The sequence below is a fragment of the Engystomops pustulosus genome, chromosome 2 (assembly GCF_040894005.1).
Source record: "Engystomops pustulosus chromosome 2, aEngPut4.maternal, whole genome shotgun sequence".
NCBI lineage: Eukaryota > Metazoa > Chordata > Amphibia > Anura > Leptodactylidae > Engystomops > Engystomops pustulosus.
In genome coordinates, this window is record NC_092412.1 from 178,270,441 (window position 1) to 178,289,176 (window position 18,736).

Here is an 18,736-nt window from a genome sequence, read left to right on the forward strand (position 1 = left end):
ATCAGGACTTAAAGTTTTATATCAGAACTGTCAATCGTGGATGCATGCAGTCACATTGGGGTCCCACTCTGAGGTTGGCACAGTATTTTATGTTCTTTCTAGGCTGACATTTTACTAGATTGAATGCTTCCACTCATGTAATAGTTTATTGATGCATAAAGAATAATCTTCATGAATTAAATCTCTTAATGCAATGTGTATGATTAGAAGTCTGGCCTTATACAATAACTCAATTTAATGTTATGAGTAAGGAGAGTGTACAGAGAAGAGTAATCACTAAACTCTCAGATAACCAGAAATTCATAAGCTTCCATAGTACATGTAACATAATCCAAAAATAACCTTAAAAAGTACGGTATATGTAATTTAATAATATATTTTAAACAGCCTAAATCTGCAGTGAAAGACTTATCACTGATGCCCACACTTTTTGATAGATTTGGCGCATCTCCTGGTGGTGTCAATTAGTGCCATCTGATTTGGATTTCAGATAATACGACAGGAGAGATCATAGGTGTGCCAGATATTACTGTCAGATTATAAACGTTTTACACACGCTTTAAAAACTACGCCATTGACGGCTTATACAGTACATTGTGATCCTACAGGACACTGTAGTGAAGGAGGATTCTACTGTACAAGGCTAAGTCATAATATGTTATGATGCAACATAGAACACATGTTTATCACTGATGTAGCTAGAGCATGTTTATACATCATTTGTCATATAAATACAGATGGTCCCAATTTAAGAACACCCTACATACTGAATTGTCTGCCCCATGTGACCTCTGGTGAAATTCTCTGGAAGCTTTACTTGAGTCCCAGGTTGCAATGATCAGACACTCTCATTAAGCTGTATTGATAATCCTTGTTCCCATGACAGCACAAAAATTTGGACAATCCAATTGTCACAGGGACAAAAAAAATTGCTGTGGAGCTATAATTATAAAATATACCATTTCACGCTTACATACAAATTCAACTTAAGTGCAAATCTAAAGAACCTATCTTGTATGTAACCCCAAAGCACCTATACCTGCCCTAAGACAACATTAAAATACTCAAATTTGGGATCCGCTGATGCATACTCCTAATTCCAAAAATATGTATGTGTCTTCTTTCTAATGCTGAACAGTGGTTTGTCAGGCTAATCTAGACTGCTGTTTATATGTCTCTGCGACACAGCTATGATCTTAAGGGGAACCTGTCCTCAGAAATTGGCCTAGTAAACCACAAGCAGGTTGTTGTCAAGCAGCTGAGCAGCTTCAAGAGGATGTTTCTTCATGGCCTGCTGTGGTGGCATCATCCAGAAAATCAATTTTCAAGTGAGGAGTAAATTGGTTTTATGAAGTCAAGGAGGCGGAGAGTTTAACACTGAAGTCAAGCTTTCCCTGCCTTATAATGGCCCCTTCACTGTAATTAATGGTCCTGCATCCAGGGACATCATTGATCAGATCTCTTGAAGTCCGGCGCATGATTTCAATAACATGGGAGGCAGGTAGAGCTTGACTTCAATGTAAAATTCTCTGCCTCTCTGACTTTATACATCTAACTTCATTGTTGATTTTCTGTATGATGCCACCAAGCTTGGTCATGAAAGTAAGCTGTTCAACTGCTTGACAACATACTGGTAGTGGTTTATTAGGCCAATTTCTGATGACAGGCTCCCATTAAGTTATGGCTATATCAAATGTTATGAGACTGTGTCATTTTACATAAGTCACCCTTCAACCAAAAGATTGCTGTTCAATAAACAAAATGTACCATTGCATGTAGTAGTAAACTACCCTTTCCTGCTAATGCAAGAAAACGCAATGCAAAAATATATTAAATGCTATACTGTACCGTTGGTCCCTTTATTCTAACTTTATATAGACAGTACTTTAAATACTTAAATGTTTATTAACTTTTCAAGAAACTTTGGTTAATTTAGTGGAACAAGTAAATATAAGAAACTTTGTAATAGACTTTTTTAGAGGGATGAACTTCCTTGTCCATTTTATACACCTTCTTTCCTAGAGTAAGCAATTGAGAAGTCAGATTACACTGAAGCTCTATGTAGAATGGAGGGGGAGCAGCAAGTTATAAAATTGCTTAGGACCTGTTCACATGACCATTAGGTTTTCAGTTATTACCTTAAGTTATTTTGAGCCAAACCCAAGTAAGGCAGAACACACCGATTCTGTGTGTTGGACCACTCCTGGTTTTGGCTCAAAATAACTGAAGGAAATAACTGAAGACCTATTATAGATGTAAACTGGCCCATAGTCTCCTTACAGCAGCTGAAAGTGAACAGGATACTCACAGACAAGTCTGCAGTGATGAGAATTGCTGGAAAATAAAGATTACAAGTCACTAGAAACCAGAAATTGTGCTGTTCCTCATGTACATGCACAAGGTTAATAACAACAACCCTGGTGACTCACATTTTCTGAATTCTTTATTTGACAGATAATGGTCATTTTGTATTTGTTTCTTTAGAGCCTTTCACAGATCCAGACACTATCCAAGAGGTCAGTGAATATGTGTTGTCACTCAAACTACCAGTGGACGCTTCTTCACTTCAGAGGAAAATGAATGAAATACGAAACATAGCAGGAAAGTTACCAAATGTTGATGCAGTGCTGTCGCAAACAAAAGAGGATATTGCCAAAGTAAAGAAACTGCAGAGTGAGGCTGAAGAGGCAAGGTATGTCTAGCAAGATGCAATAAAATAACGAAACTAGAAAATAGGTTTACACTTGTTAAATACAAAACAGATATACAGCACTACATTAATTTATCAGACTTATCTGTCCAGGAAACTTACTTATTCCATATTCTTATTCTGAGTTATCTAAAAATGTTGAGTAATCTAGACCTTCTTGAGGTTACATATGAACTCATTTCTACTGGTATAATACAAAATATAGATGTTGCTCAATACAAAAAAATTATAGCATTGGATTGCTTTCAGTAAGCTTCCAAAACTCGTAAATAAAAATAAAACACAGATCGCCAGGTGGGTTTTCTCCAAAGTATGGAATTACGCAGTTCTATGAGGCACACATGAGACTTCATAACTGCTGTTTTCTACAGGCTCATAAAAATGTGCTTTTACATAAACCATGTCATTTACTTCATAAGTGTAGTCCCACAAAATAAACACACTCGGGCACATTTACTAAGAATGGTTCAAACTGCACTAAGTGTGGCTTGCCTGAGTATAGCAGGGTGCGCCAGATTCACGTTTTCTGGCGCCCGATCTTCATTAATCTGGCGTTCCCTTAACTGGCCCGAAAGAGTACAACACTTTTTTCTGGTCTATCTTTAACATGTGGAGTTCGACACACCTCTGGAGGACTTGCATGTTAAATTAGGTACACGGTCCGACTGAGCACCGGAACGCCCCCATATTTGTGTTGCATGATGTCTAGTGTAATTGTGCCACAAAACGGTCGCGTGCGACACATTTGTGGCTCGGACCCTTCTTAAATACCTGTGCAAGCAGTTTGTACTAGAAAGAACAAGTTCACCAGAAAACTGGCGCAAACCCCTTAGTAAATGTTCCCTAGAGTGGTTCAGTATAACAGAAGCTACATGAAGTCATTCAAGCTAATTCCTTATGCACTAGATAAAGTTCATCCAATACCTTTCAATATATATATATATATATATATATATATATACACAGCGTCGGACTGGCCCAGCGGAGTACCGGAGAAACCTCCGGTGGGCCCCGAGTCCCGACTCTTACCCACTTCAGTATCTGTGATCAAGCGCTGGCGGACAACGTTTCCGCCAGCACCAGGTCACAGTGTACCTCCGATGTGGTAGTCCGTGGCGTCGGCATCAGTGCGCGCCGCCAGCTTCAGTGTGCCTGCCGCCTGCGTCATTCTGTGCAGTGGTGGCGGCGTCAGTCTGTGCGCCGCTGGCTTCAGTGTGTGCGCAGCCGGCAGCAGTGTGCGCACGGCCGGCAGCAGTATGCTCACGCGGCATGATTGTACGCGCTGTACAACTGCACAGAAGCGCGTAGGACGGCAGGCTGGATTATCGGAACGGGGCTGAAGAGGTAAGTGTAAGGAGGCCTGTAAAGTAAGCTGCAAGCGGCAGGGGGCCCTGTAAAGGATGCTATGGGGGGCGGGGGGCCATGTAAAGGATGCATTGTGGGGAGGGGGGCCCTGCAATGAATGCTATGGGGGAAGGGGGCCCTGTAATGGATGCTGTGGGGGAGGGGGCCCTAGAATGAATGCTGTGTGGGGAGGGGGGGCCCTGTAATGGAAGCTATGGGGGGAGGGGGGGCCTGTAATAGATGCTGCTGTGAAGGGGGCCCTGTAATGGATGCTGTGGGGAGGGGGCCCTGTAATGGATGCTGTGGTGGAGGGGGGCCTAGAATGGATGCTGTGTGGGGAGGGGGGACCTGTAATGAATGCTGAAGGGGAGGGGACCCTGTAATGGATGCTGTAGGGGGAGGGGGGGCCCTGTAATAGACGATGTTGGAGAGGGGGCCCTGTAATGGATGCTGTGGGGGAGGGGACCCTGTAATGGATGCTGTGGGGGGAGGGGGGCCCTGTAATAGATGATGTTGGAGAGGGTGCCCTGTAATGGATGGTGTGGGGGAGGGGGCCCTGTTATGTATCCTTTGGGGGGAGAGGGGGCCCTTTAATGGCTGCTGTGGGGGGAAGGGGCCCTGTAATGGATGCTGTGGGGGTGGAGGCTCTGAAATAGATGCAGCAGTACACAGCCACACATGAGGCTACAGCCATAGTACACAGCCATACATGGAGCTACAGCCGCAGTACACATCCATTAATGGAGCTACAGCTGCCATACACAGCCATACATGGGGCTACAGCCGCAGTACACCGCCACACAGGGGGCTACAGCCGCAATACACGGCCACACATGGTGCTACAGCCGCAGTACACAGCCATACATGGAGCTACAGCCGCAGTACACAGCCATACATGGAGCTACAGCCGCAGTACACAGCCATACATGGAACTACAGCCGCACTACACAGCCATACAAGGAGCTACAGCCACAGTACACAGCCATACATGGAGCTACAGCCGCAGTACACAGCCATACATGGAGCTACAGCCGCAGTATACAGCATTGGAGCTCTATTCAAGCTTGAGAGTTGCAGCTGTCACTCTATAGTAATGTAGCACTACATAAAGTCTCATTAAGTTGTCACATTATGCATACACATACAGAGAAATAACAGATGCTCAATCCAGGATTTGGAGAAAAATGTGTCTTTCATGGAGAATGAGAGTATTGCAGAGCCCCTGTGTCTGACTACTATATAGTCACTGCTAGTCACAATAGACATTTTTTAGCACTCTCTAAATTTCGCTCTTAGGTCTGTCTCTCATCTAAAGGTTGGTGGGTACACCAACTATATCTTCCCTGCCTGGGGCTTGCAGTAGAGTAATGTCACTTGTGTTGTCATAACCAAGATTGTCGTTGGCAATGTATAAATGTTGTATTTTATATGGTTCTGGTACTGTATTTGTGTACTGAGCTTTGCTGGAGTGCTGCAGTTATTTACTAAGCTTTACAGTGCAGTTTTTAGACAGTTTTGCAACTAATATGACTAAAGGGCTGTGCCTCAGTACCAGTTTCAGAAGTGCCCAAAAATCAGGCTTATTTTGTGATGTAATCTAAACAAACTAATAGAAGGTGCAAATTTATACTAAAAATACTTATACTAGAACAGAATTTTCATCCAGATTCGTACATTGCGAGGCTGGATGATACCTGGTGCAGTATAAATCTGTCTGTCTCAGTTCACGCTATCTAATGTTGAATGCTTCTGATAAATCTTCCCCAAAATGTTTTGGGTTCTGTAGTGTTCTTTCTATTTGCATGGAAGGTGGGCCCCAAAAAAGATTTTCTCTGGTGGGCCCAAGGTACTCCAGTCCGACACTGTATATACACATACACACAGTATATATAGTTATTCCTGTTTATAACAAATTGACAAAATAATTTTATTGTGTTCTTGGTCACTCCGTTATTTACTAACAATGCTGTACTGTTAGGGCTTATCATGCATGTGGACATACTATGATAGTATAATTCCAGTGGGTCTAATCTCAGGAAGGTTCCTTTCCTTTACTTTGGTGCTTCAGTCCTCATGATCTGCAGTGCTCTAAGCACGTATGTTGTCCAATCATTTTACTTAAAGGGGCATTCAAGTTTTGTGTGTTCAGAGATGTTGATCATCTCTTGGACAATGATGTGATTTAAACACCCCCATCGATCAAGCGCTGCAGCCTCTTTACAGTCTACCTGAGCAAAGGACAGAATGGATATGACACCAAAATCCCTGGAAGGCCACAATAGCTGCAAAGAGCACATTGGGGAGATTATCAGGTGTCGACCACCTAAGGATATGATACTGATTAGATCCATGGGGTAGTGAATAATGGTTTCTTTATCTTCATAAACTTTAGGAACAAAGCAATCAGTGTGGAAGAAAATGTGGATGAAGTGGTAGAAAACATTAGAGAAGCAAGGAAAATCCTACAAGAGGCAGAAGATAAAATCCGAGGGTCAGGCACATCTTTGCAGCAAATCCAGGATCGTATGCAAGAGGTGAGACACAGCAGAGATCATTACATATAACCAGTAATATCTAAAGTTAAAAAAATAAGATTACAATATTAAACAAACAGTGGCTATATACAGTTTACTTGTATCCTTAGGCTGCATTCACACAACCATATAAAAATGGTCGTATGCTACCTGTACCATACCATTTTTTTATGGGTTGCATGCGGCCACATTCATTTCAAAGGACAATACTTCCAACCATTTATATTGCCGTTGTTAACACCACACTGTACTGTATACGAGCCGTATAAAAATATAGAGCATGTCCTTTTTTCTCCCATATTTCTGTGCCGTATGCCCTAGAAGTCTATGGGAACATATAAAATACGGGTTATATACGTGCTTCATGCGGATGAAAAAGTCATGTATATATGATCTCATACGGCACTGAAATACGGGACTTTAGATATCATACATTTGTGTGAATGCAGCCTTAGGCTACATTCACATTAACGTGTGCCCGCCGTACCATAGCACGTCAGCGCTGCTCACCTCCGCCCCTCTCCATAGAGAAACATTGAGCACGGAGCCGTATTCCGGAGAAAGATAGGACATGTCCTATCTTTCTCCTGGCTACGGAATGGTTTGGTGCCGCACATGTTCTGCGCCATACTGCTCCCGTAGGGCACTGTGCGCCCATTGCCCTTAATGGGGGACTTATAAACGCAGTATATACGTCGGCCGTTTATACGCCCCCCCATTTGTTCCTGTGAATGTAGCCTAAGCAATATTTTCCTTTGTAGTTTTTTTTAATGTTCACATATGTGCACGAAGAATACTATTTACTGCCTGTTTTGTCACAAATTTATTTTTACTTTGCACTAAACTGACCAGAATATTACATTATTACAGATTGAGCAAGTTCTGGGCCCTGTAGAAAGAGGATTGACAGATGTACAAGATCAGCTTCAGGTCTTTACACATCAAGTTGAGAGACTGCGTGAGAGAACTGCAGAAAGTCTACAGCAGGCTGGTCAGGCCAAGCAAGCAGCAGAGGGAGCGCATAGGAAAGCTTTGGATGCGCAACAGGTACTAATGAAATATGATGCACAGATACTTGTCTAATACTCGGTAGATCCTGTCACACATGGCAAACATAAATAAATATTATATTAAGAAGGACAGGATTGTTCACCAAAATGAAAAGTAGCCAGTCACAATAAAGTAGACTCAGCAATACAAAATTAATTTTTTGTCCTCTAAAGCTCCTTGCACCACATTCATCAAGGGTTTAAGTTTTTAGACACTTTTACAACTACCATAGTGCAACAAAATGGATTATGGTCTAGCAGGAAATGCTAAAAATTATGCAAATATTACAGAAACCGAATGTTCTGTGGATGTTTACATGGGTGTTCCAATTTGCCAAAATATAAGCACAAAAACTATTAGGAATTCAAATTAATATATTAGAAAATAATATATAACATAAGAGGAAGCCTGTTAAATAATCTGTGCAGATTTCTTCACATAATGGCTACATTTACTAAAAATAGTGTGAAAAGTGCACCACTTTTTTTGGTGCACCTTCAACATAGGGCGTACAACACATTTCTGTCAGACTTAGCATGATAAGTGTGAACGCGCCTTTTCAGTGCAGAAATTTGTGTTGCATGAAGAATTGTGCAGCCGCCACTCAAAAGGATCGTATGCGACACATCTTAAATACACTCACCGGCTACTTTATTAGGTACACCTGTCCAACTGCTCGTTAACACTTAATTTCTAATCAGCCAATCACATGGCGGCAACTCAGTGCATTTAGGCATGTAGACATGGTGAAGACAATCTCCTGCAGTTCAATCCGAGCATCAGTATGGGGAAGAAAGGTGATTTGAGTGCCTTTGAACGTGGCATGGTTGTTGGTGCCAGAAGGGCTGGTCTGCGTATTTCAGAAACTGCTGATCTACTGGGATTTTCACGCACAACCATCTCTAGGGTTTACAGAGAATGGTCCGAAAAAAAAAAAACATCCAGTGAGAAGCAGTTCTGTGGGCGGAAATGCCTTGTTGATGCCAGAGGTCAGAGGAGAATGGGCAGACTGGTTCGAGCTGATAGAAAGGCATCAGTGACTCAAATCGCCACCCGTTACAACCAAGGTAGGCAGAAGAGCATCTCTGAATGCACAGTACGTCGAACTTTGAGGCAGATGGGCTACAGCAGCAGAAGACCACACCGGGTGCCACTCCTTTCAGCTAAGAACAGGAAACTGAGGCTACAATTTGCACAAGCTCATCGAAATTGGACAGTAGGTCTGATGAGTCTCGATTTCTGCTGTGACATTCGGATGGTAGGGTCAGAATTTGGCGTCAACAACATGAAAGCATGGATCCATCCTGCCTTGTATCAACGGTTCAGGCTGGTGGTGTCATGGTGTGGGGAATATTTTCTTGGCACTCTTTGGGCCCCTTGGTACCAATTGAGCATCATTGCAACGCCACAGCCTACCTGAGTATTGTTGCTGACCATGTCCATTCCTTTATGACCACAATGTACCCAACATCTGATGGCTACTTTCAGCAGGATAATGCGCCATATCATAAAGCTGGAATCATCTCAGACTGGTTTCTTGAACATGACAATGAGGTCACTGTACTCCAATGGCCTCCACAGTCACCAGATCTCAATCCAATAGAGCATCTTTGGGATGTGGTGGAACGGGAGATTCTCATCATGGATGTGCAGCTGACAAATCTGCGGCAACTGTGTGATGCCATCATGTCAATATGGACTAAAATCTCTGAGGAATGCTTCCAGCACCTTGGTGAATCTATGCCACGAAGAACTGAGGCAGTTCTGAAGGCAAAAGGGGGTCCAACCCGTTACTAGCATGGTGTACCTAATAAAGTGGCCGGTGAGTGTACATGTACAAGCAGTTTGCACTGAAAAGAACATGCAAAGTCTGGAAAAAACTGGCACAAGCCGTAGTAAATGTGGGCTATTCTGTTTTTCTGTGCATGTACTATAAGTAATATCCGTATATATAGTACACAAATTCAAAGCACCTTTTTTTTATTCCCAAATACAGAGGGTTTGCATGTTTGGAAAAAAATCTAGTAGTACCAGCTGATGCCATGCAAATTCAGGCAGGAGAAGCTTACTAGTTAGTAGACAACACCTTTATAAGAATAGAAATGTGCCTTGGCTAGTATTTTTGTAATAAGCAGATACCATAGAATGCTACATGTATACAAGTATGTAAGAAGCCACATACATGCGTGGTTAAAGGGAGTCTACCACCTCTCCAAGAATTATAAACTTCCAGCATTATGTTATAGGAAAATTCTATGCAATTTAATATGTACCTTTTATTATTTCTCTCCATTATGCGTTTTTAGAGAAATTCCCATTTTAATCCGTGTGCTTTTGAGGCAGTTGGTGCACCAAGGTACTCTCCATAGCATCTAGATTTTGGCTATTCCTTCAGTTCAAACTGTTAGTTATTTGCAACAGATCATGTGAGCCAAAACCAGGAGAGGCAACTACAAATAGATAAGGTATAATGGAAATACCTGCAACTGTTCTGTGTGTTCAATCACACCTTGTTTTGGCTCACAAGAACTGACACAACAGAGATATGACCAGGCCCTTAGCATGAGACTTGCATGGGGCGACACTGGAAGAAGAGGGGAGTGATTAAGGCTGGAATAACATTGATCTGGGTGCTGAGGACAAGACATTGGGCCCCAGCTACCTTATTAGCATATAAAATAAACTGTGAATATCTTGGATATGGCAGTATGGACAGAACTAATACATTTCTGTACAACATGCTGTCAGCAGATTATAATGCATCCTGTAGGTGGTAGACTCCCTTTGAGCAGTAGCAGGCACATATCTAATGGCACATATCTAATGCTCTCTAGTGTTCTGTAAAAACACCATATAATATACAGTAACATTGAAACACATTCTGCCATGCAGGGTCTGGATTCTGTACAGCAGAAATATGCCTTGTTAAAGAACCGCTTAAGCCAAGCATCCAGTCTTGGTGCACAAGGCCAGAAGGTCACAGATTTCAAGATGGAGGCTGACCAGCTCTTCAAAGAATCAGAAGGAATGCTAAAAAGGATGAATGGTAAGAAAAATGTGGCTGCGTCCATACCTGCTAGATCAAGTACATCTGTAACAGGTTCTATTAATATTGGTAATGATTTTGTTAAAATATAACTTTTATTAATCGTTCATTTAAACCATGGGGAATATTTTCCCAGTGTGTAGAGACAAACAAAAAACTTTTTTATTAAAAATAGGAATGGTGGGAGAAGATATTGATTTTTCCTTTTGAGCAAGGAGAGGAATGTGAGGAATTGAGATGCACTACCTTTTTGTGTATAAGTTAGGGAGTTGTGAACCCACAGGTAGGTATTGGAGAGTTCTCTGTGTTGCACACAGGTGGGTATTGAAAGGTTCACTGTGCTAATTGTCCCAAGCTTTATGTGGGAAAAACAGTGCAAGAATTGAGGAGAAGGATCTCAGCACATCTAAGCGCGACTAGAACTGGGAAAGACACCTTCCTAGCGAGACATATACGCCTGAAACACAATGGGGATATGACACACCTAAAATTTGGGGGGATTGACACCCTCAAAACGGGCCCCAGAAGAGGAAACACAGATCGCCATTTGATGCAACTTGAAGCCAGATGGATATACCGTCTCAAAAGCCTTAGCCCGCATGGATTGAATGAGGGCTTCACATTCACACCATTTATATAGTGACATGCAATCCACCAATAAATCCATTACAGTAGATCGCAAAATAGATCTCGAACAGTCAATGGAGAAATACACTTCCAATACACTTTAACTGATTCCTCCACAATGATGTATTAACAAGCAATTGATTGTCCCATCGAGAAATACACTTTGGAAACACATATGGGATCTACCTAAGTATTCTCATAGTAACTACAGATATGATAGAATACTATAAAATATGAAAGTTGGTTTGGTACAGGGCCACCCCTCTGGTGATCCACAATCAGAAAGCGACTACAACCTTTAAGATTCCCTCACAAAAAGTACACACACGCCCAGGTCTGCCCTCACGTCACTGTTCATAAGGGTATTCAATAACATGGGAGACACTTCTTTTTTCCCCCTATCGAGGTCCCCCGATATGGTGACATCCAACTCCCTAATCACAAGAATGAACAGGATTGATCTAGCCGGCATCTTAACCCCTAGGCGCACCAGGACGTTATAGTACGTCCCCGGGGCTAGATGCTTAGCGCACGGGGACGTTCTATAACGTCCTGCTTCTGGCACCGGCTCACGAACGGAGCCGGTACCAGAAGCAGCGGCTGTCAGCTGTCTAGTACAGCTGACAGCCTGCGCTAACACCCGCGATCGGAGCCGCTGCGTGTAAGGGTGTTTGCGCTGTGGATTGGATCCCCCGTGCCGCTTACCGGGGGATCCGATCCACTTCTGGGCAGCTCCGAGGACTGGCATGTGCCCCGGAGCTGCCCGGTCTCCATGGCAGTCAGACCCCTTCCGGGTCTGACTGTAAACTGTCTGAGCATGCGCAAGCTTGCTCAGACAGTTTACACTGCTCTACAATAAAATAGTATTGTAGAGCAGTGTATTGAACTTAAACCAGTGATCAGTGCATCACTGGTTCAAGTTCAAGTATGTATAAGTAAAAATATGCAAAAACACTTAACACTACACATTATAATAAATAAAAAATAAATACATAAAAATATAAGCCCCTAAAATGTCACTTTCCCATAAAAACACTTAATAAAGTATAAAAAACACAAAAACACAAAAAACCCCGCATATTTGGTATTGCCGCGTCCGTAACAATCTGTATAATAAAACAGAATCGTTACTGGACCCGCACGGTACACGCCGTAGAAAAAAAACGCAAAAACGTTCCGAAAAAAGATAATTTTTAATTAATACCCTATAAAAAATGCTCTAAATAGTAATTTAAAAAATGTTATGCACTCCAAAATAAGCCCACTAAAAAGAACAACTCTTCTCGCAAAAAATAAGCCCCTAACTAGATTTGTCAGCCGAAAAATAAAAAAGTTATGCATATGAAAAGATGATGATGCTAAAATGAACAAGATTTTCTCCAAATTGGTTTTTATTCAGTACAATTGAATAAAATACACAAAACCCCCACATATTTGGTATCCCTGCGTCCGTAACAATCTGCATAATAAAACAGAATCGTTATTAGATCCGCAAAGTTAACCCCGTAAAAAACAAAACAAAAAAAAGCTCCAGAAAAAAGATCATTTTCAATTAATACCCTATAAAAATGCTCTAAAAAGGGATTTAAAAAATGTTATGCACTCTAAAATATGACCACTAAGAAGAACAATCCTTCTCGCAAAAAATAAGCCCTTAAACAGATTTGTGAGGCGAAAAATAAAAAAGTTATGCATATGAAAGACGGTGATGCTAAAAGTAACAACATTTTTGCCAAATTACTTTTTATGCACTAAAAATGGGAAAAAAATAAAAAATCTATATAAATGAGGTCTTTTTGTAATCGTGGCGACCCATAGAATAAAAATAATATACTATTTTTATGGTATGGTAAACAGCCAAAAAAAAACCCCCATAAAAATCTTCCTGAAAAGTGATGATTTTCATTTCCTCCACCAACAAAGAGTTAATAAAATCTCACCAATTAGCCTATAGATTCCCCCAAATTACGTACCAGAAAAGTGCATCTCATGTGGCAAAAGAAATAAGCCCCTATAGGTCCACATTAAAAAAAGAAAAAAATTATAGCCTGTACAATGTGACATAGCAAATCTGATCTGGATGGCGCCTCCTTCCCTTCTATGCCCGGCCGTGCGCCCATACAGCAGGTTACCACCACATATAGAGTATCCGTGTACTCGGGAGAAATTGGGTAACAAACTTTGTGGAGCCTTTATTCATTTAATCCATTGTAAATGTTTAATTTTCCACCCAAAATAAGTGTATTGTGAAAAAATATTACAATTTGCAGACTGCACCTCCATTTTGTTTTAACCCCTATAAAACACATAAAGCGTTAACAAACTTCTTAAAAGTGGTTTTTCATACGTTGAGGTGTGTAGTTTCCACAATGGGGTATTTTACGAGTCCCACTATTATTTAGGCCTCTCAGTGTCAATTAGAAGTTGAGCAGGTCCATCTAAATACAGGTTTTGGTGATTTTACAAAAAATGTGAAAAATGATACCTAAATTCTGAGCCTCCTAACATTCTAGTAAAATATGTGGAATCTTAAAAAACCATGCCAACATAAAGCAGACATTTGGGAAATGTAAGTTATGAATTTATTTGGGAGCTATGACTATCTGCATCAAAAGTAGAGAATTTAGAACGTTGAAAATAAAGAATTTTTCCAAATTTTTGCCAAATTTAGTTTTTTTTCATAACTAAACACAAAAGATATCATCCAAATTTTTAAACTAATTTGAAGTACAATGTGTCACGAGAAAACAATCTCAAAATCCCCTGGATATCTCATAGCGTTCCAAAACTATAACCACTTATAGTGACACAGGTCAGATTTGAAGAATGGGGCCGCGTCCTTAAGGCCAAAAGAGGCTGAGTCCCGTAGGGGTTAATATATTGCATATTGTAAACAATGTTGTAAACAATATTGTTTACGCTGGATCAGTAAACACCTGCCGAGTCAAAAATCGGCTGTAAATAACAAATACTAAATAGGATGCAGTGCGTTCGTAACCACCATGGTGACTCTCTTAAAAAGAACAGGCACTGTCCGATTTTCAGTGATCTCTAATACTTATCGCTAGCTGTTTATGTTACCATGACCACAGCGGGCGCACAATGATGATGCAGCACCATACGCATCCTTTAGACCAATTGCAGAGGCAGACCACAAAAAAAAAAGGCGGTCCAACACCTGTGATGACAGCCCGACGTAGTTGCAACCTATTGGCCAACCTCTAACACACCCCCGTCCCATGACATCACCAACCAAAGTTATAAAACTGATGGGAGCACGCTGACAGCCTCAGATCAGCCCCGTTACCCCCTGAAGACGCCATCTCATGGTGAAACATGTCGGGGGGGCTGTTTGAAGGTGTGCCAATTTTAGATTGAATGGTGTTCAAGGAAATGGATTAGATAGCTAGTAATGCCAGAAAACCAAGGCGTTGAATAGTAGCAAGATTAGCAGCAATAGGAGTGTGAGTGAATTTGTGAGTGAATGAACAATTGAAAAACATCTAAGGGAGCGAACTCTATGTTTGTTTGCAAATAGAAAGCCAGTACTTAGCGCTGACCCATTCTGCGGTCACTGCATGGCTAAGACAATATCATTAACACTATGTACACCCAGCAAGTGACTGCAGCCTAGGGAATTATATGGTCTAAACACACCGAAGTGTGAGGGGGTAGCTTTTTAGTGTGGACATACACTCCTAACAGTCCATACTCACCCTAATGCAAATGTGGTCAAGACTTGCTGTAAAATCCAACATTGTGTAGCCCCTAGCTACTCTAAAAGGGTGTAATTAACACAGTGAACCTTTCAATACCCACCTGTGTGCAACACAGAGAACTCTCCAATACCTACCTGTGGGTTCACAACTCCCTAACTTATACACAAAAAGGTAGTGCATCTCAAGTCCTCACATTCCTCTCCTTGCTCAAAAGGAAAAATCAACATCTTCTCCCACCATTCCTATTTTTAATAAAAAAAAATTTTTTGTTTGTCTCTACACACTGGGAAAATATTCCCCATGGTTTAAATGAACGATTAATAAAAGTTATATTTTAACAAAATCCTTACCAATATTGAAAGAAAAAATTTGTAAATAGATAGTAATACTATAGGTCCAGACCACACACGTGGCCCTAAGTATATCTAATCCCTTTGTAATAAGGTTCTATTAATAGCAGGGCTAAAGACTGCCAGGAGATACACAGTTAATAGTAGCTTATTATTTGAACAGCAAACTGAATGGCAGGACCTGATGTTATTCTGATATTATATTCACATAAAAATCTACCTACAGAGTTTTACAAGAGTCTGAGCATCTTATCAATATGTTCCTTCCAGGATAACCAAAGGCCTTCTATTCATGCGGCAGTTACTCAGAGTAGGGTAAATGGTGCTATTCACGTGTTGTTAAAGAGGCCACTATGCATTCAGGTTGTGTTTATACAGTCTTCATAGAATATTTACTTTTAGAGTACTTGTCTTCACAGGTTCGGTGCCAGTACTTTCTGCATCATGTAATCTTTTATTAAACAATGCAAGTCTTATGTGCCAGCGTGGAAGTAAGCTAGAAAAAAGAAAGTTTTATTTTTTATGTTAGAGAAAGTCATACAGTCGTGGAGGCAGGCAGCTGACAGATAAAGTCGAGCTGTCCTGCCTCTCTGCCCCTCCAGCACATTTATTGATGTCTCTGCTTGCAGAGATGTAGTTGGCCGGCTCCCCTGAAGGCTGTGCTTCACCGAGTATCTTATATTCCGGCACACTTGAGATACATCCAGATGCATTCTGGCCCACTTCTGTGATACAAGGTGCCCTGTTATCACTGCTCTGTATAGCAAGAGCAGTGCTAACAGTGCACCTTGTATTACAGAAGCTGGTTGGAATGCATCAAAATGTAGTGCAAGTATGTCGGAAGTACAGGCCTCAGGGGAGAAGGCCAACTACGCATCAAAATGCTGGAGACTCTGTTAGGCACGACAACAATGTTTTCGTTATCCTGGAATATGTATTTGCATTATTCCCAGAATACCCCGCTGGAGCATCAATGCTCCTATTTGGCCTTATTTGGCAAAGTCTCCGTAAGGAGAGCTCTAACTTTGAAACCTGCATCATTCTGCCTCTGTACCTCCTGCTCTCACGGGTTGCAGGCGGTGTCTCAGTGCTTAAGAGCACCGTTCCAGTATTTTACACACTTGTCTATTACTTGTGCATAGTTTTGTATAAGTTTACCACTTAGTAAACCACTACCAGTCTGTTGTGAAGCAGATTAACAAATTTTAGATCATATCTCTTTCAAGTTTGGTGTAAATTGGTTGTATAAAGTCACAGAGACAGAGCCCACATTTATCAATATACATATCTATTTTAGATTCCCCATGATGTTACAATATTATTTTTTATTATAAAGGTGAATTCACACGCTGTATGCCCGCCGTGCGTGTATACCGCCGTGTGCTGGAGAGAGGAGGAGGAGGTGGCCCCTCCTCCCTCCATAGAAAACATTGGCGCACGGCCGCACACACACAGAAAGAAAGAGCATGTTCTATCTTTTTGCCACATGTGTGGCCGGATCGCCGCCGTGCTGCTTTTTCCGTCTATGGGGAAGTACATGCTGCCGCAAATTTGCAGACGGTCATGTGAATGAACCCTTAGTTCTGTAGTACTGTGTACATTGCAGGATCTAATTACCATAAGAAGTGATTTTTGCATGGAAAGATGTGACAGTAAGGTATCTATACACTGTTAAGCGGGCAAACCAATATTGTAGATGTATATTTTTTTTCTTTCAGAAATTGAAGGTGAACTTCGAGCTGGCCAGAGGTCTGTTATAAACAAAATTTCAGAGCTGCAGGGTATGGAAGATGAGGTCAGGAGCCTCCGAGATGATATCCGGGCTAGAGCTGACTTTTATGCAACCTGTAGGGATTAAAGAACACTGGTTCCTTTTGTCTGTATCTGAACTGTATCTGAATATTTTGCATGTCACTACTTGTATAACATTGGTCAATATTCCAGATGTCAAAATTCTTGTAACAAGGGCACTTGGACTTTAAAAACTGTATCACAAAAGAATGTGATCCATTACCTTTAAATTTATATTTTAATGGATATTTATATACCACCTGGTATATGTAATGCTATACACAATGGGGCAGATTTATCAAGCAGTCTGAAAGTCAGAATATTTCCAATTGCCCATGGCAACCAATCACAGCTCCCCTTTAAAATATTCATGAGCACTGGTGAAATGAAAGCTGAACTGTGATTGGTTGCCATGGGCAACTGGAAATATTCTGACTTTCAGACTGCTTGATAAATCTGCCCCAATATACTACAAGCTAAACTATACAGGCAGACTGAGGCATCCTTTTTGCCTCCAGCTGACCAGTAGCCCTCCATTGTAAGAATACATCAGAAGGTTGAGAAATGCAATGAGAACCTAGATTTCGTCTGTTACATTGCAAAGAATCATGGGTCAACATTCTGTTCAACCTATATTCAACCTGTTTCATGTACTGTTTCATGTATCAGACATAAAAATGAATATTGTGCTATAGGATTTATTCACATTATACTGAATTAAAATACCACAGAGCCTTTAGCATACAGTAGAGCCCCCTAATGACCTGGTATCCCAGTGTTTGGGACATCATTTGCTGGGCATAAAAGAAATACGATTTTTTTTACAGTTCAACAATTGATGTTTCTGCCCACTTTCTGATTTAAAATGGAGTTGGAGCATCACAAACTGCTATGTATCCTGTCACTGTTCTTTGCATAATTACAGGCCGCAGTAAAATAACTGAAAAATATAATAATGTGCATAATAATGTGCATCTAAATTAAATGTGCAATTAAATTAAATTAATTTATGACCTATTGATTTGGATCAAGTCAGACTATGGGGGTCCCCGATGATCGTCCACAGGCCAGTGAAGTTGCATACATTGGTCACATGGCCTGGACATAATTGCCATACCAAGCAAAGCCATTACTTGTACAATTTGCAGTATTACATTGTTCTACCTTTATTTTGTTTTTTTTAGCATTCCTGTAGGTAGCGTTGACAGTCCAGGGCCCTGTTGCTGCTGTTTTATTGTATTAGCGAGCCACTTTTTTAACTTTGTAACTTTTATATTCTTATACATAATTATTTATATCATAATCTGTGTATGTTTTTAATGTAATAAATGGAAAAAACAAGCATTACATTATCTTTCAGCAGTCTTTGTTAGTTTAACAAGGAAATATTATTTGAAGGGCTGTGTTTTTATGGTCAGTGCAATTATGACTATACCACAGAGCTAGATACATTGCACAGACTACTTGTATACACGAAATACAGTGTAGACCAAAGCCTGGAAACAAGATTCAACTAAGCACCCTGGAAATCCATGTTGCAAGCTCAAAAACTGTCAAGAACTGCA

At 41.0% G+C, this 18,736-nt stretch overlaps 1 protein-coding gene across 1 annotated transcript in view; it reads left to right on the forward strand.

The window, feature by feature from the left end:
• The window catches only part of LAMB3 (laminin subunit beta 3), a 203,521-nt gene extending 184,785 nt beyond the window's left edge, over positions 1-18,736 (forward strand). Inside the window, exons 22-26 of the mRNA XM_072137415.1 lie at positions 2,485-2,692; positions 6,447-6,588; positions 7,459-7,635; positions 10,531-10,684; positions 17,099-18,736. Coding sequence (XP_071993516.1) covers positions 2,485-2,692; positions 6,447-6,588; positions 7,459-7,635; positions 10,531-10,684; positions 17,099-17,238 — 821 coding nt within the window. The 3' untranslated portion in view covers positions 17,239-18,736. The remainder of the gene's footprint in view (positions 1-2,484; positions 2,693-6,446; positions 6,589-7,458; positions 7,636-10,530; positions 10,685-17,098) is intronic.